The sequence below is a fragment of the Trachemys scripta genome, chromosome 1, assembly GCF_013100865.1.
Source record: "Trachemys scripta elegans isolate TJP31775 chromosome 1, CAS_Tse_1.0, whole genome shotgun sequence".
Lineage (NCBI taxonomy): Eukaryota > Metazoa > Chordata > Testudines > Emydidae > Trachemys > Trachemys scripta.
The window spans coordinates 267,169,679-267,188,295 of NC_048298.1; the positions used below are offsets into that span (position 1 = coordinate 267,169,679).

General features: G+C 38.9%; 1 protein-coding gene across 13 annotated transcripts in view; it reads left to right on the forward strand.

The window, feature by feature from the left end:
• Window positions 1–18,617, forward strand: part of MYCBP2 (MYC binding protein 2) — a 395,137-nt gene that overhangs the window by 251,937 nt on the left and 124,583 nt on the right. For all 13 annotated transcript variants that reach the window (XM_034758293.1, XM_034758294.1, XM_034758297.1 and 10 more), the window contains 5 exons: window positions 2,605–2,777; window positions 3,213–3,357; window positions 6,272–6,484; window positions 11,413–11,468; window positions 12,035–12,150. In XM_034758293.1, coding sequence (XP_034614184.1) covers window positions 2,605–2,777; window positions 3,213–3,357; window positions 6,272–6,484; window positions 11,413–11,468; window positions 12,035–12,150 — 703 coding nt within the window. The remainder of the gene's footprint in view (window positions 1–2,604; window positions 2,778–3,212; window positions 3,358–6,271; window positions 6,485–11,412; window positions 11,469–12,034; window positions 12,151–18,617) is intronic.

The following is an 18,617-nucleotide window of genomic DNA, read 5'->3' on the forward strand; positions in this document are numbered from 1 at the left end:
TTCCCCAAGAACACAGAGGTGTCTGGTATCATCCCAGAACCTGGGCTCTAGCCTGAGCCTGAATGTGTACACCACAATTAAACAGCCCCATAGCCTAAACCCTGTGAGTCCAAGTCCACTGACACAAGCCAGCCGTGGGTGTTTAATTGCAGTGTAGACATAACCATAGTGTCTTACATGGAGCCATGCTTCTATTTACTTGTTAGAACTGGGGTCTCATTTTCATAAAAAGAAGCAGTATTTATTACCAATTGATTTAAACTGTCATATTATATGGAAGTAAATTATCTTGTTGGGCACACTCATTGATTAGAATGTTTTCCTAAAATGGGGAGGAGGGAATATGAGAATATGGACAAAAGGAGGGCATCCTAGTATTTGTGAGGTAGTATTTAGAAGAAAGCTAAAAGGATTTTATGGAAGCGTTTATGATCTGTTTAATATTTACATTAAACACACATTATAGTAAAGTTTCTCAGAACATATATTCAAACATAAATATTACAGAATAGAGCTGTGGCTTATTTATATTTTTTATTAAATATAGTATTTTTGATGTTATAAAATTATTTTTCTGAGAGTATTGTTGGTAGTACTGTAACTCATACAGGTGGCTGAGTTGTGTGCTTACCTTCAGTGTAGCTAACAGCAGACGGCAAATCAGGATAAAAAATCATCTCCCTCCCTTCTGAGTTTTTTTTGAAGGCAGATGTCCCCGTTGCTTCCGAGTTTACAGTGTAGAAGTAGCTAGTGCCATAGTTTAACACCATTTAGGGTGCCTTGAATCTGCCTCAGCCACCAGAATGGTAAAATAGGGGAAAATCTAGAAGAAAAGAAACTGTTTAGGAACAACAAGCCGTGCCTTTCAGTGCTGGGATGTAGATGGCCAAGCCTAGTGGTTAGCGTAGGACCGGAGGCCGGGTGCTCAGGCAGGCTGGGGTTCAGAATCAGGAGGTCAGGAAGCAAGAGTCAGATACCAAGAATCATGTTGAATCAGGAAACCAGGAGGTCAGGGTCAGGAGACAGGTGCGGGTAGCACTGGGTGAGCATTCCCAAGTAGGGTGGAGCCCAGTTGTATGGATAACTACTTCCTCCTTCCAACTTAAGTAGGGTGAGCCAGCCATTCAGGAGCTCCAGTGTTTCACCAGTTGGGGCCCAGGGTTGGAACCTTCTATCTGAGCTGGGCTTCAGGGAGTTCCAGTTCTAGCTGATGCCCATAAGCAGTTGGGTGGAGGTTGGATCATGATGCTCCTCAGGATCGTGACACCGTGACTTGGCTGCAGCATTTTTTTTTTTCAGTCCTCCATTGAATGGGCCACTAAAGCAGGACAGAGGGAGCCTGTATTAGCACACTGCTGGTGAATGGTGTGCAACAGTACTTTGGCACTCCACTGCTCTGAGCGTCTTCCTCACCTAGTCACTAGCACAAAGGAGAGTACGGTTGAACTGGGTACTCTTGCCACTCTTCAGACTCTCATCTTTCTCCCCCTCCCCACCCCTATCCCCGCATGGGAAGAAGGAAGAGAGCAGTTAAAGGACAAGGAGTTCAGATGGGAGGAGTTGAGCCACTGTCTGAGGTGAGACATTGGATCCAGAGCAATTCCCTGGTCATCCAGCTTCTCTCCTCCTCCTAGAAGGGATCTTTTATATTGTACCCCATCAAAAATAAGTTCCTTAAGATGGATTCTTCTCCATTGGCTGTATCTCCAGCCCCTTACTTAATTTGTTTTGGAACATTTTCACTGACACAAGTAGAGGAAGAGCTAACAATATTCTCCTGGAAGTGAAGAGAACTCTTCTACCAGGAGGGTCAAATCTACCTTTTTTTCCTCTCGGCACTCCTCCCCCAGACCCTGAAGTGGGTTTATCTTTTGTGAGATGAGACAAAGCATCAAGATTTCCCTTATAGAACAGAAGACATCAGAGGAGGTGTCAGTGACAAGCCCCTGGGCAGTTGTGCCCGGTGCTTAGAGCAGGAATAAGATCCAGTGGCTAGAGCAGCAAACGGTAGCCAGGAATTGGAGCCCAGGAACAGATCTAGAGTCAGTGGCCAGGTTCTAGAGCCAAGGGTTGGAGCTGGAGTCAGGAGCCAGGACCAGAGCCCAGGGTCAGAACTGGGTTACTTGCAGTGAGGCAAGGCAGGAGCAGGGCTGGGTCCCAGGATGGGAATAAGTAGGCACAGGAACTGTCACAGCCATGGGTAAATGCTGTGAGCAATCACTGAACTGCTGCTACTTCTGGGTTTCTTCTGACTCAACCAGCCAGTCAGGCGGTGTAACCAATTAGACAGCCCTACTGCAGGCCAGCTGTACTAGTTAGGTTGCCTGCTGACTGACTCTGCTGCAAGCCCTGGGTCCACACTGGCACGGCTGCAGCCCCTCTTTTCTGTTAGAAGGCCTTCCTCCTTTTATGCAAAGGAGAAGAGGTTTTCCATGATCACTCTATTGTCATTGAGAGTATGGAGATGGTGTCCTGCTTTCCAGGTGAAGTGGAATCCTACCCCAAAAATCTGTTTTTTACCATTGTTGTCACATAATGGAAAACATCAACATGTAAGAGATTTGTTTAGCTGGAAATATTTTTTATTTGTTTTTTTCTCAACAGGTGTGTAAATCTCATTCAGGCATTCTTGGAAAAGGTTTGGCACTGTCTCACTCACCAACCATCTTAGAAGCTCTTGAAGGAAACCTTCCACTTCAGATGCAAAGCAACGAACAGTCATTTTTGGATGATTTCATAGTCTGTGTACCAGGGTCTAGTGGTGGACGGCTTGCAAGGTGATTTGTGTGCTATATGAACAAACCTATTATTGCATTATTTTCATTTTTAACCACTGTAGCAAAATATAGAACTTAAACCATTTCTAGGCATTGTTTTGCTTAGGATCATGGTTTTAATTATGTACTGGAATTTGAAAACTACATGTTTTAGCCCTCTTGTTTATCCTGTAGTGATACATTTTTATAGTTATGCCTTTTATTAGTATCTGTATATTAAAAAGGCCTTGTTAACTTGGCCATTGGGTTTTTATTAATATGGTCATTATGAAAATATATTTAATTACTTCAGACTTGACTCTATTTTTGCTCCTTAATAACAAGTCTGACTATAGGGTTTTTTGTTATGTCTCTGTGTTTCTTTATTATGATTATAAGGTAGTACAAAACATTCTAATGTTATGTTAAATGTTTTTTAACTTTACTCTATTCTAGATGGCTTCAGCCAGATTCATATGCTGATCCTCAGAAGACATCTTTAATTCTAAACAAGGATGATATACGATGTGGTTGGCCAACTATTATTACTGTGCAAACAAAAGACCAGTATGGAGATATTGTTCACGTTCCCAGTATGAAGGTAATTGTGTATGAACTAGAATACTCTTTGCTGTTTTCATCCTGCAGTAAATTTGTCAGCATTTCTGGTTGATATCACACAGAAAATACTTGATTAGTGCAGAAAGTGGCATTCTGAAGTTTGGGTACACTCTGTGGGACTTTCTTACATCTGTGCAACACCACTGTGTCTAGATTATGCTGTTAATTGCACTTGCTCAACCCCATTTTCTCCAGATTAAATCATTCTAGTCTATAATGGATTTATGCAGGTATGGCTAAGGACCTAATTTGGCCTGCATGATCTTTATTATTGGTGGTGATGTGTGAGAAGAAAAGAACCAACTTTCAGCATGCAAGTTAGGAAAGTTAGGAAGTTAGCCTTTGACAAGGTCCCTCACCAAAGGCTCTTAAGCAAAATAAGCAATCATGGGATAAGAGGGAAGTTCCTTCAAAAGACCGGAAACAACAGCTAAGAATAAATGATCAGTTTTCAGAATGGGAGGTAGATAGCAGTGTTCCAAAGGATCTGTGCTGGGACCAGGGCTGATCAACATACTCATAGATGATTTGGAAAAAGGTATAAACAGTGAGGTGGCAAAATCTGCAGATGAGACCAAATTACTCAAAATAGGTAAGTCCAAAGCTGCCTGCAAAGTGTTGCAAAGGGATCTCTCAAAACTGGGCAGCAAAATGGCAGATGAAATTCAATGTTGATAAATGCAAAGTGTAACACACATTGGAAAATGTAATCCCAACTATACATACAAAATGGTTGTCTAAATTAGCTGTTACCATTCAAGAAAAAAACCTTGGAGTCACTGAGTAGTTTTCTGAAAATATCCACTCAGTGTGCAGTGACAGTCTAAAAAGGTGGCAAAATGCTAGAAACCATTAAGAAAGGGATAAATAAGACGACACTAAATATCATAATGCCAGTATATAAATCATGGTATGCCCATATCTTGAATACTGGTGTGCAGCTCTGGTCTCCCCATCTCAAAGAAGATATGTTAGAAATGAAAAATGTACAGAGAAGAACAACAAAAATGATTTAGGGTATGGACCAGTTTACGTCTGAGGAGAGATTAAAAAGACTGACTGTTCAGCTTGGAAAAGAGATGTAAAATCATGACTGATGTGGAGAAAGTGACTATGGAAGTGTTATTTACTCATCTACATAACACAAGAACTAGGGGTCACCAAATGAAGTTAATAGGCAGCAGGTTTAAAACAAACAAAATACTTCTTAACATAATGCACATTCAACCTGTGAGACTCATTGCCAGGGATTTTGTGAAGGCCAAAACTATAACTGGATTAAAAAAAGAATTAGATAAATTCATAGAGGATAGGTCCATCAATAGCTATTAGCCAAGATGGTCAGGGAGGCAGTCCTATGCTCTAGGTATCCTTAAGCCTCTGACTACTAGATGCTGAGACTGGAAGATGGGATTGATCACTTGATGATTGCCATTCTTATGTATTTATGTTCTTAAAACAGTATTTTACATGTAAAGTGAATACATGTGATACAAAATCATCAAGATATGAGCATGCCATTTTTAGAGTTGCTTTTGAGAGTAGACCCATACTTTAAATAGAGGATCCCATATTCAGAGAACCTATAGTCGCTCAGTTAAATTAGGTGGAGAAAGTAACTGGTTGGCACTGTTAGTTTTTTTTATTTTTCCCACTATCCAATTAATTGGCCTTTGCAGCGCCTATAAATCCTGGCATACAAAACTGCTTGTGACAGCAGCAGTTGGAACCCAATTTCTTCCCAGAATTCCTGTGAAAGGGAGCTAGAGAAATTGTTCAAATATTAACTTTTACTTAAGTGCAATAGAATTATTCAGAGAAATTCAAAATTAACAAAAAAATAAAAATAATTGAAGTCAGGTTTCATCTACATTTTAATGTCCCAGTATCACTTTGGACTAGTACAAATGTTTTCAGGACTTTTATTTACTGAACCCCAAAGTGTTCTAGGTACAGAAAAGAAACAACATGGCTCAGAAGGGAACAGAAATACATGACTGAAGAGTTTACAATCTAAACTTATATGTGATATAATAAGTGAGGGTATCATAAAATAAAGAGAGATGGATGATGGGAAGGTAAGGCCATAACAGTAAGACCACATGAGATTCAGATTAGCTATGTGCATAACTTGATGGCACAGTTGAAAGTTTATATCTGTCAAATCAATCTATAGTTTGTGGTTGTAGACTCCTGGAAATGAGTCTTAAAAACACTTTAGGAAACTTGTCTGAAAGCAGTGGTCCTAGACCAGTGATAAAGAAAAGGAAATGTTGATCCCTGCTGCAAAAGTAATTTCTGGATTTTTAATTTCATTGTGATTTCCTTACTGAGTGTATTAATATCAGTGACGTTTTAAATTAACTTGACTGCAGGTGTCCATGGGTATCCATTTATTCAGTACTCCCCGTTCAAGCCAAACTCCCATTTAACAGATTCATGTTCAGGTTAATTGCACTATAATCTGTGCTGGGATGGACTCAATCATTTTAGAGCTTAAATACTAAAAAATCAACTCATTTTCCAGATTATTTGTTTACTCTTCATCTGAAAGTTGCATAGCAAATAGTACTTGTCAGAAATTCAGGTACATGGAGTGGGGTGAGGTGGGGCTGAGGAGTGGGGTGAGGTGGGGCTGAGGTCCTGTTGGGGTGAGAAGCTTTTTAGACCCAAATGGGGTTGCTGAAGAAGTTGCTCCAACCATTAATATGCAGAGTGGAAGAGTTATTCAAAAAGAGATGTAGAGTTTGTGGAGGAGGAAATAAAGGCATTTCGGGAAAGTGGTAGTGGAAAAGTTGGGGTGAGATTGTAAGTAGTTTAAAAATAATATGAAAATGGAAATGAGGGACCAAAAAAATGTAATCATCTTTTCACCTCTTATTGCATTTTGGCAGGTGGAGGTCAAGGCTATTCCTGTTTCACAGAAAAAAACATCTTTGCAACAAGAACAACTGAAAAAACTCCAACGGATACCAGGCAGTCCTGCAGCACCCACTTCCTCTGGCACTGATATGACTTTTGGAGGACACCCTTCACCAAAACTTGATGCTTCATATGAACCTATGATAGTGAAAGAAGCTCGCTACATTGCTATTACAATGATGAAGGTAAATTATTGTCAGATCAGCGATGACAGTTATTTCTCCATGTGGAAAAGAAAGGGACTATATACGAGTGAATACAAAGAACTGCAAATCTCATTTTATTCATTATACCTCTCTTTCTATTTTGGGATATTTGGATTTATGGAATCACATATAATTGCTCTTTCTAGAGATTTTTGCTTTTTTACAAAAATCAAAATGATTTTAAAAATTTTGTGGAGTGACATTAAGTTGTCTGCTGTGAACCAAAGTAGAGCTGGTCAGGAATATTTTGACAAATCACTTGTCATCAAAAAATGTGAATTTGTTTAAACCAAAAGGATTCAAGAAACAGGGTTGGATTTGACCAATTTCCTGGCTCAAAAAAGTCAAGAAAAAAGTTTCGTTTTGCCATTTTCTAAATGGAAAATGCTCTTTTCTTTCAAACCAAAAAAAAAAAACCCAACAACAAACTTTCCATTTAGAATTTTGAGCTAATTAGACTGGGGAAGAAACGAAGAAAAGGTAAAAAAAAGGTCCAAAAAAACCTTTTCACTTGACACCCCTTCCCCAAAATCAGTTTTTCAGTTTGTAAATATTTTACAAGATTTTGACGTTAAAATAGGAAAAAAATTCAACTTCTTGAGATATTGATGAGACAGAAAACAGTTTCCTATCCTTCTCTAGTCTAAAGTGCTCAATGCTGCTGCATTCTTGAAGGAGGATGCTCCTCAGTAAAGCGGACTGTATTTGTGGCCTTTATGTCTAAAGCTCATAAGGTCAGAGATCTGTATAAAGGTTTTCCTTTTGTAAGAAGCCTTGAAGCCACCTTGTCTTTCAGATTCATCATCTTAAAAACGGAGCATGTATATTTCTAGTGCTACCTACATTCCAAGGAAATTGGGCTTACCTGCTAAGTGTCTGAATCCTATGGAGCAGAAGCCAGCTTTAGTTTTCAGGACATTCTTTCAGACAAACAAACAAAAACACCCTCCCATGCATGCCAAGATTTTCTTGTCAATGGTGAAATTTAAAGAGCAATATTTTTAGAAGAATGTCATCAGTTTAGAGGTACCTTGGCTTCAGTCTTTCAGTTCAATCAGGGACATCTTATTTTTAGTGTCATGCTGTCTGGAGTGGTTTATGACTGAGTGTGCCTATTCCAGACTGTCAAAAACAGGGCAGGCACCCCGAACTGGTAGTATATTCTTTAATTAAATTTCACCAAGCCAGTAACAAATATGAACTTCTGGATCACTATAACAGACTTTACCATGGAGTCACAGGCAGTCCCCTTGGGCACTCCAGTCTATTTTGCCACGCAGGCAAGCTGGTCATAGAGATAAATGGTCGCCCCCAAAATCACAAAATATTCAGGTTGCTCTCAGTCCCAAGAGGCCAGTCACCCCAGATCAATTGATAGCTTAGATCTGACGCCAAAGACAACTCTTGTAGCCAATCCTATAGTAAACTAATTAAGGATTATTAACTAGAAAGAAGAAATGAGTGTTATTTACAGGTTAAAGCAGGCAACATATATGCACAAATGAGTTCAGCATATGGTTCCAAAAGGTGACAGAGATGTAGCAATCAGTCAGCATTGAATGTCTTTTCAGGGCTAACCCTGGTTGACCTTGCAGATCTCTACTTTTTGTTTATTAGATCTAGCCCTTATAAGAGTCCAACAGCAAAGAGATGAAAAACTTTAATGTCAACTATCTTTATTTCCCTCTTCCAGCATTCAAACCAATGGGACAAGGCCTTCTGCATGTACTTTCAATGAGTGGATAGGGCAATCAACAAAGCTTTTGTCCTACAATGGCCCACTTAATTTCGATAGCCCTCCTGGATGGGCAGGGGGAGACGCGTCCCATCTGAGTTCACAAATTCAGAACAGGCATTTTTACAATTATAAAACAAACTTATATTTTACTTTGTAGCATGGAATACAAACATTACAAGTAAGCTTAATACATACAGCAACTTACGAGCATTTTATAGTCTGAACCAGTGGTTGTCAACTTGTGGCCCGTGTACTGGTTGTGGCCCAGTCAGCACACAGTTGTGGCCCATGTGATATCCTCAGGGCCATACAGGTAGAGTGTGTGTGTGTGTATATATATATATATAGTGTGTGGATGCTGCCCACACAACACACAGAGAGCTGCATATGTGGCCCACAATGGTTATAGGTTGAGAACCACTGGTCTAAACACCTCCTTATAAGTCTAACACCTGTCTTGAACGATATTGACATATAAGTGAGCTGATGTGCTTTCCAGCTATGAATTTATCAGTGCTCAATCGATGCCTACACACTTGGCCAGAGCTGGCACCTCTTTACCAGCATCACACTTAGACGTCAGGACCCTCTTTTGGCTTTCCTGAAAAGGAGGAGGAAGCATGGCACTGGACAGTATTCTTGGCACTGGCTAGAGGAGCTGTCATCCTGCTACTTCACATAATTTATATAATTCCTCATCAAATTCCTCAGACATAAAGAGATCAGGAAGTCTCAGATTCTAGGGTTTTTTTCATGGAAACTTCCATCATAGCTACTTATCTTCACTTTCCAGCCCTTTGATGGCAAGTCTCCACCCGACCTATCATCTTTCATATGCTATCGAAATGTCAACTCCTGTCTCCAAATGGCTTATGATGCCAGTCTTCATCATCCACTTATTTGAAAATTTAACAAGTACCTTTGTGGTTTTTCCCATACAGCCCCTCACACTTGGGAGGAGCTTCCCATAAACATCTTCAAAGCTAACTGTCTGTTCTCCTTCAAATCCCTCCATAAAACTCTTCTTTGCCATGATACCTACAAAAAAATTGACAGTGGTTAGACAGCTGGTACCATTGCCTGTCATGCTGACCAATATTCTCTCTGTTTCCTTATGCTCCCCCGCCCGCCTGCTTATATTCACCTTGTTGTCTCATGTCTTATGCTTGGGTTTTAAGTGGGGCTGTCAATTAATTGCAGCTAACTCAAGCGATTAACTCAAAACAAATTAACTTGATTTAAAAAAAATATTTGCAATTAATCACAGTTTTAATTGCACCGTTAAACAATAATAGAATACCAAATGAAATGTATTATAAATATTTTTAGATGTTTTTCTAAATTTTCATATATATTTCAATTACAACACCGAATACAAAGTGAACAGTGCTCATTTTATATTATCATTTTTATTACAAATATTTGCACTGATAAAAAAGATAAACAAAAGAAATAGTATTTTTCTGTTCACCTCATACAGGTACTATAGTTCAATCTCTATTGTGAAAGTTCAACTTACAAATGTAGATTTTTTTTTTATTGTTATATAACTGCACTAAAAAACAAAATAGTCTAAAACTTTAGAGCCTACAAATCCACTCAGTCCTACTTCTTGTTCAGCCAATCACTAAGACAAACAAATTTGTTTACATTTATGGGAGATAATGCTGGCTGCTTCCTATTTACAATGTCCCCTGAAAGTGAGAACAGGCATTCAAAAGACACTTTTGTAGCTGGCGTTGCAAGATATTTACATCGCAGCTATGTTAAACATTTGTATTCCCCTTCAGACTTTGGCCACCATTCCAGGGGACATGCTTCCATGCTGATGTTTGCCTATTACAAAAATGTGTTAATTAAATTTGAGACTGAACTCCATGGAGGAGAATTGTATGTCTCCTACTCTGTGGTTTTACCCGCATTCTGCCATATATTTCATGTTATGGCAGTCTCGGATGATGAGCCAGCATGTTGTTCGATTTAAGAACACTTTCGCTGCAGATTTAACAAAACGCAAAGAAGGTACCAATGTGAGATTTCTAAAGATAGCTACAGCACTCAACCCAAGGTTTAAGCATCTGAAGGGCCTCCAAAATCTGAAAGGGACAAGATATGGAACATGCTTTCAGAAATCTTAAAAGAGCAACACTCCAATGCAGAAACTTAAGAACCCAAACCAACAAGAAGAAAATCAACCTTCCGTTGATGGCATCTGACTCAGATGATGAAAATGAACATGCATCAGTCCACACTGCTTTGGATTGTTATCGAGCAGAACCCATCACCAGCATGGAAGTATGTCCTCTGGAATGATGGCCGAAGCACGAAGTTGTTTACGAATGTTTAGCATATCTTGCATGTAAATATCTTGCAACACCGGCTACAAAAGTGCCAAGCAAACGTCTGTTCTCATTTTCAGGTGACATTGTAAATAAGAAGTGGGCAGCGTTATCTCCCGTAAATGTAAACAAACTTGTTTGTCTCCGCGATTGGCTGAACAAGATGTAGGAGTGAGTGGGGGAGTTTGAAGCCTTGATGGCTGCCCCTCTGTACCTAGTATTCTAGCACGACAAAGTGACACTATATCCACAGTCTTGCTTTCTTCCTAAGGTTTCCTCAGAATTTGATGTCAACCAAGAGATTCACCTACTTGTGTTTCATCCTAGCCCTCGCTGTTCCAGAGAAGAAATGAACCTTCATACACATTCCAGATGATAGTTGACAGTGTCCACCTCATACAAATGCCACTCATTCAAACCCTTGCTGGCAGATTTAGCAGGAGAATCAAGAATGGATAGAGGATTAGCTACTTTCTTACCACTTGAGAGTGGTCCCTTCAGAATTGGGGTCAGGTGCATTAGCAACTTGGAAACTGGGCACACTTTTACTCTTCCCTCCCTGCCCAAAGCACTATTAATCAGCACCTTTCATGAGCAATAATTACCTTTCTCACATAAAAAGGTCACTTTAAAAATGTGTATCTTTGTGTACACTTTGTATCTATTTCTGGTTCCCTATTCCACACTTCTATTATGTGATCAATTAGAGTAACATGTTTTGAGAAATTATTTTGTTTTTATTTTAAAATGTTTACAGTAGTAGTATAATAGCATTGACTGAGTTTTGATTTTGTTTTAGCTGAACATTTTTTTAATCCTCTGCTTTGTAGGTATATGAAAATTATTCATTTGAAGAATTACGCTTTGCCTCACCAACACCTAAAAGGTAAAAAAAAATCTTGCAGAGAATTACAAATTGACTGTAATTAAAAGTAAATATTATACCAACTTTTTAAAAATTATGTTAATATCAGAGCTTTATATTAATAGGCTTATTATTCCAGCAGAGTTATTGTAATTTCTGTTTAAAGAACTGTTCAGACTTCAACACTCTGAAAAATATTCTGTGTAGGGGAAAACAGTGAAAATCTAGCCCGTTTTTCTTAAAATTACTGGGACATTTCCATAAAATCAATCTTTTATACTTAGTTTATTTGCTCCAATTGCTTATTCCTCACCTAAATTCACTTTCTGAATATGATATCACATTCAATTACTGTAGTAGGTTATGATTTCATAATAAACAACTTGAAGAGCACAAGTGGCTTGATTAGATGAGTTCCTATGGATCAAAGATCCTGTTTCCATAGAAATGTCCCTGGTAGACCACAAAAGGCAGTGTAGTTTGGGAGCATATGGAGGGGAAAAAAGCAGAAAATAAATCAGTGGAATGCCTTCTAAATAAGTTAACATTTGGTTAATTATTTCAATGTCTATTTTGTTTTTGTCTAGACCCAGTGAAAACATGTTGATCCGAGTCAATAATGATGGTACTTATTGTGCAAATTGGACCCCGGGAGCTGTTGGTCTTTACACCATTCATGTTACTATAGATGGCATTGAAATAGGTATCTAATTTTCATTAATCTTGTATAGTAACCACAAGCGCTTAACATGTATGTATCCACAATGGTGTGCGAAGATTTGTGTAAGTAGCATGTCCATGAAAATTAGCACACTGCTTTGGGGGATCCAAGAGCATTCTATCCAGTTTTCCTCTCTCTTCCCTACCTCTCCCCTCCCCCCCGCATACTGTTATCGAAAAGCTAAAAGTAAAGACACGACTGACAAAAGTGTACCTTCAGAAGGAGCTTAAGGCAACTGTTTGGAACTCTTTTAAAATACTATTTTAATTCACCTTTAAATAGTTTTTCTTAAGCTTTCATTTCAGTAGTAGAATATCTGTGTAGATTTTACTAAAGACAGCTAGTGCTCGGGATTCTTTTCACTGCAAAAGTTAATGACCTCACAAATCTTTTTAAAGCAAATGATTTTCCTACACTCCTTATAGGTGTTTGAGATTAACTGTTGCAGGGGAAAAGAGAAGAGAATCAGAATTTGGATCCTAGTAGGTAATTTAATCATTTATATAGTATTGTAAATGTACAGGACACTAGATAGTAATAGGTCAGTACCAATCCAGATCACTGACCCAAAGGGCTTACAGTCTGAAGCTCAAGTGAAGATGCATTGGACAATCAAGAAAGAAAAGAGAAGTGTAACCCTGTGTTAAACTAATATTTTCACTGAAATTCCTGATTTTATGGAAAACATGACACTGACTGCCATGAAAAACAAAAAACCTGGGAAAAAGAAATTCCCTTTTACCAGTTTCACTTGCTGCACATGTGCAATGAAAACCCTCAGACACTTGAGAAATGTGAGGGTAGTTGTGAATGTGCAGGGGGTGCTTAGCTGCTATGCTCCTGAGTTCTTTGAGGTTGATTCCACAGATCTGAATACTAAGAGTAATACTGTTTTCTTGGAGAGAAGGCCTGCTTTTCTTGCTTTCTTTTTTCCTCTTTTTCATGTTGCTCTTAGTGGTCTTGCGTGCAAGGAAGGTTTATTGTTTAAGCTGCTTGAGGGGTTCCTAACAGAAGTGTAGGAGAGGGAAAAACCTTAAGAAACCAGGGGTCTCAAATACTTACAAATACTCCTGTTTCCTCTGTGGAAAGTTGTGGGGGCAAGTCTCAATCCTTTCAAATAGTTGCAGTTTTTAATTTTGCCTCCACTTCTGACTGGCTTAGTTTCCTTCATGACCTGCAAACCCTAGGCTACTTTACTGGCTCTAGAATAACAGTGTGAGTTATGGTACATGGAGCATAAATGTTGAGGAAGACCAAAAAAAGTGGCTGTATCTGGGAATTTAGTATATTTCCATATCTGAAGTATAAAAGTGAAATATTTGTCTCTGGATATATGTGCGGCACTACCTATAGTATTCCAGATGATTGTAAAAGCTACATGTAGTCACTAGTAGTGTGTGAGAAGAAATGTCTTGAGTCTGCTGCAACCTGCTTTATGGTTGTAAAATAGTATGCAACAAGATTAAAAAAAATTTTTTCTTTATTTGGTGGAAATATTTACATATGGTAATATGCCACTCAAAACTTTTGCTTTCTAATGTATCTGGACATATACCTGTTGGTAGTACTTAAAAAGTACTTGCCAATTGTCTTAGATACCTTGAATACTACTATAATTTTTGTTTAGTTATGTCTTGTGGCTAAAGTATAGGGAAGTCTACATGGGAATACTACAGAATTTGAAGGGAATATGTCTATATTAGATAAAATTTGCAAGTTTTTCATTACCACCAGTGTGAACTCTGCTGGGTTCATATTCATATATCTAGGATTGCATATGGACTGTATCTGCTAAAAATGGCAAATTGTCATGTTTCTACTGGTATAAGAGCCTTTGGGGGGCGGAGGAGGTATTTATTAAGTAATTATGTAAATTAATTTGGTAAGTATTTATGATGCAACATCTGGCAGGCTCAGGGCCAATCTTCAGAATTTCTTCTCTTGGTATAATCACAGGTTGAACTTCGTTTTTTTGCTGTTTTCGATCATGCAGAATATTTTTTTTTAAGAGATCTGCATGTGACCATGTAAATTTGTCACAAAATATCAAGTACAACATTAAGAAGGAAATGTATTGTGCACCCATTAAGCATCATTGTAAATGCTTATCTGAGATAGACCAAGTGAATGCTCATTTTGCATATGACTGGTTTTTGCCACTGTACTAGAAGCATGGAGCTTGAAAAAACACCAAAGTGAGTTGTCCCTAGGAGTTGCCTAACTGCATGGAGCAGAATGGTTGTTTTTATCAGCCAGCCAATTGCAAAACTCTTTAAAGTAGTGTAAAATAACCTTCCAATACTTCCTACATTAGTATTTAGAGAATCAGATCTATACAGCCTACTACAATTGAATGAAATATCTATTGTAGAACTTCAAAGAAGTTTTTTTATTAAAATTGGTTGTGTTTTAATGCTTGCAGATTTAAAAAGTGACCCAGCAAACTAAAATGAGAATAGAAATGCCCTGTTCTACAAGTATGAATTGAAACACTGCTAGAACTTGATAAAGCACTGTTAGGTTGATCATACTCATTAAAATGTGTCTAAAATTTCATGCTGCCCTATTAAACTTGATGTTTTATTCAGGGTTGTTTTTTTTTGTTTGTTTTTTTTTTTTTTTTTGGAAGTGGCACATTTTCAAGGAAAAAATAAAGAGCCTTAGCCATTAGAACCTGAATACTTCTCATAATAGGTGAATTTAGTAGTCTGTTTCAGGGAGAGTAGTTGGTTTATGTATAATCGTGAATATGTTATTTCAGGCTCAAAAGTACAGCAAAAAAGAAGTGTGGAAATGGGATTGGGGGAAGGAAACAGGCAGAAGAGAGAGAAGGCACTGTAGGAGAAGATAAGTGTAGAAATGTAAACATGGATGACATTATGGAGAACCATGAAAATGAGGAGAGGCTTGAGTTTGATAAGAGTGGGAATCAGCAAATTGATTCATTGAAGATGTGCACAGTCATGGAGACTTAATATGTACATGAACTCTTCTAAAAATGTAATTGGTATTTTTTTAAGTCTGTTTAAAGAGATTCTTTTGCTGATTTGAGATTCCAAACTGGTCTCTTCTTTAAAAAATTCTCAATTACACTTTAAAAGAAATGCAGGTTATGTGAGTTCTGAGAACAGTGTTTCTCCCACTAATTGAAGACCTTAGCAATAGTTTGTACAGTCAGCAACTATTTTCTTAAGCCAAAGCATGCGTGGCCAATTCCTCACAGTGTATGGGCCTTTGGAGAGACAGGAATTCACAGTTGAACCTTGCAGGGTCACTGATAGCCCACCAAAATGTTGTGCCTCCATATTAGAAACAACCCCTTAGAGTGCTTCCCTGAGCTTTTTGCCCGTTTTTAGCTTAGCTTGGGATCACAAGCCTTTCTACCCCACTAAGTTTTTTTTCTTTTTTTCCCCCTCACTTCTTCTGTTCTTCCTTCTTCCTCACCTGACTAAAGCACTACCAGCTGAACTGGAGAGTAGCCTCCTAAGTTATTCATATTTTCCTTTTCCTTCCCTGAAGCAGAAAAGGAGACAGGAATATGGTAGAGGCAGAAGTGACCTTTCGTTGGTTCTTCTGTGTCTATCCCAACTCAGGCAAGGCCATGCAGAACTAGACAAATTACAAGACCCGCTAAGGAGCTATGGGCTCTTGCTCCTCTTCTAGAATGGAGACCTCAGACTGGTGGTTGGGCACCAGAGTCCTAGCAAGCTTCTCTGTCTCTCTCTCTGTGTCTCTTCTTTGAGGCAGGAATGAGAACAAGGAGATATATCAGAACTACAAGGAGGTAAATCAGAATGACTCATGGTCCTTCAAGTTGTTCCACATCAGAAGAATGCTTTATTCTTAAATTTCCTAATAAACATGTGAAACGTGAAATTTCACATGGCCTCATTGGATGACATAGTGGCAACAATTTTGCTTAAAGGAGTTCATATCAGTAGACTGGATGAAGCCTATCTACATATGATGTAGTATCAATGCAAGGTACTTTAGTTTGTGTTCTTCTCTACCTCCAGAATTTTCATGAAAGTGCTGATGACCCAGTTAGCACTCTTCTGGATCAGAAGTATTCTCTCCTTAATTAAAGCAAAGTCCAGGAACTGCCCACTAAGATCACAATGAAACTGACCACTGAGATCACCCATGATAACATAGTTTACAAGAAGAGTTTCCTGGGGTCCTCAGTCTTCAGTGCACTTGGGAATGCTACTGTATACCAAGAAGAGCATGTATATGACAAGATAATATATGCCATGGAAATATCAGATAGAGCTCCGTCATATTCTCGACAAAGAGTAAGAAATTCTGCTCTGGGGACTCAGAATTCAGGACACTTAACTCTGGACATGCTAATCCAGGAATAATGTTTTGTTTCCGTATCCATTTCCTTTAATCTACTGCTACCAAGATTATCGCAAGAAATAAATCTCAGTAATTTTCAGTAATACTAACTGTACCAAGCTGACCAACAAGACAATGGTTTTAAAATCTAATTAAAATAAGAACATGGGTCCTGGTAAAGCCCAGATGTCCTAAACCAGTTGTGACGGGTTGGATCACAGAAACCCCTCTGGGAGCTGCCACCTGTCTCTCTGTTTTCCCTGCCAGGTCAGGACTCCAGCACCCTGTCTTGCTGAGCCAGACACTCCAGTCTGCTCCAACACAGACCCAAGGTCTGAATTATTTGCCCCAAAGCTGCAGGTTTACCTGAAAGCAGCTCACAGAAGTGTGCTTGTTTTTAGCACTCAGATGCCCAACTCCCAATGGGGTCTAAACCCAAATAAATCCGTTTTACCCTGTATAAAGCTTATGCAGGGTAAACCCATAAATTGTTCGCCCTCTATAACACTGGTAGAGAGAGATGCACAGTTGTTTGCTCCCCCAGGTATTAATACTTACTCTGTGGTAATTAATAAGTAAAAAGTGATTTTATTAAATACAGAAAGTAGGATTTAAGTGGTCCCAAGTAGTAACAGACAGAACAAAGTAAGTCACCAAGCAAAATAAAATAAAATGCGCAAATCTATGTCTATTCAAACTGAATACAGATGAGATCCTCACCAGTTCCAGAATGCTCCCTTTTACAGACTAATCTCCTTTTAGCCTGGGTCCAGCAATCACTCACACCCCTTTGTTCCAGTTTCTTCCAAGTATGCTGGGGGGTGGGGAGGCTCTCTCTTTAGACAGCTGAAGACAAAATGGAGGGGTCTCCCAGGGGTTTAAATAGACTTTCTCTTGTGGGTGGAGACCCCCCCTCTTCTCACTCCTATGCAAAGTCCAGCTCCAAGATGGAGTTCTGGAGTCACCTGGGCAAGTCGCATATCCAGGCATGACTCAGTCTTTACAGGCAGAAGCCATTGTCAACATGGTATCTTGTATGTCTCCAGGAAGACTTCTTATGTGGATTGGAGCATTCCAAAATGCATTGTTCCCCAAGTGCTTCCTGATCAGGTACTTAACCTTGCGTATTCCTTCCTAAAGAAGCTGACCAAATGCCTCACAAAGCTTACTTAGGAGTCAAGCAAGTATATAGCCAATATTCTTAACCTCAAGTACAAAATGATATGTGTGTACAAATAGGATGAATAGATCTAGTAGACTATAACTTTTACAGAGATGTTACATGGCACAGGCAGCACAAAACATATTCCAGTTATGTCATATTCCCATAAAGCATTATGGGGTACAGTCACACCAGTGGCTACCAATCTTTCCAGACTACTGTATCCCTTTCAGGTGTATGATTTGTCTTGTGTACCCCCAAGTTTCATTTCACGTAAAAACTGCTGGCTTACAAAATCAGACATAAAAATACAAAAGTGTTACAACACACTATTACTGAAAAATTGCTTACTTTCTCATTTTTACCATATAATTATAAAATAAATAAATTTGAATATAAATATTGTACTTTTATTTCAGCATATATAAAGCAGTATAAAACAACTCGTATGAAATTTTAGTTTTCACTGACTTCCCCAGTGATTTTTATGTAGCCTGTTATAAAGGTAAGCAAATATCTAGCTGAGTTGATGTACCCCCTAGAAGACTTCTGCATCTCCCCAGGGGTACACGTACCCCTGGTTGAGAACCACTCTCATAAATCAAGGACCTATAATGCATCCAAATCCATCCAAAACTGAATTTGGCAGATTGTTGATGAGAAAGGTCAGTACTAAGATCTACAGGATATATGGAGAAGGTAGTAAGTACCTGGGAATCAGTAGATTTTTCCTGTGTGATTTTGGGCAGTTTACTTAGGCTACGTCTACACTATGGGGGGGTGGGATCCATTTCAGATATGCAAATTCAGGTATGGGAATAGCGTAGCTGAATTCAATGTATCTGATCCGACTTACCCCGCTGTGAGGACGGCGGCAAATCGACCGCCGCGGCTCCCCCGTCGACAGCGCTTACTCCTACCTGGGCTGGTGGAGTATGCGTGTTGA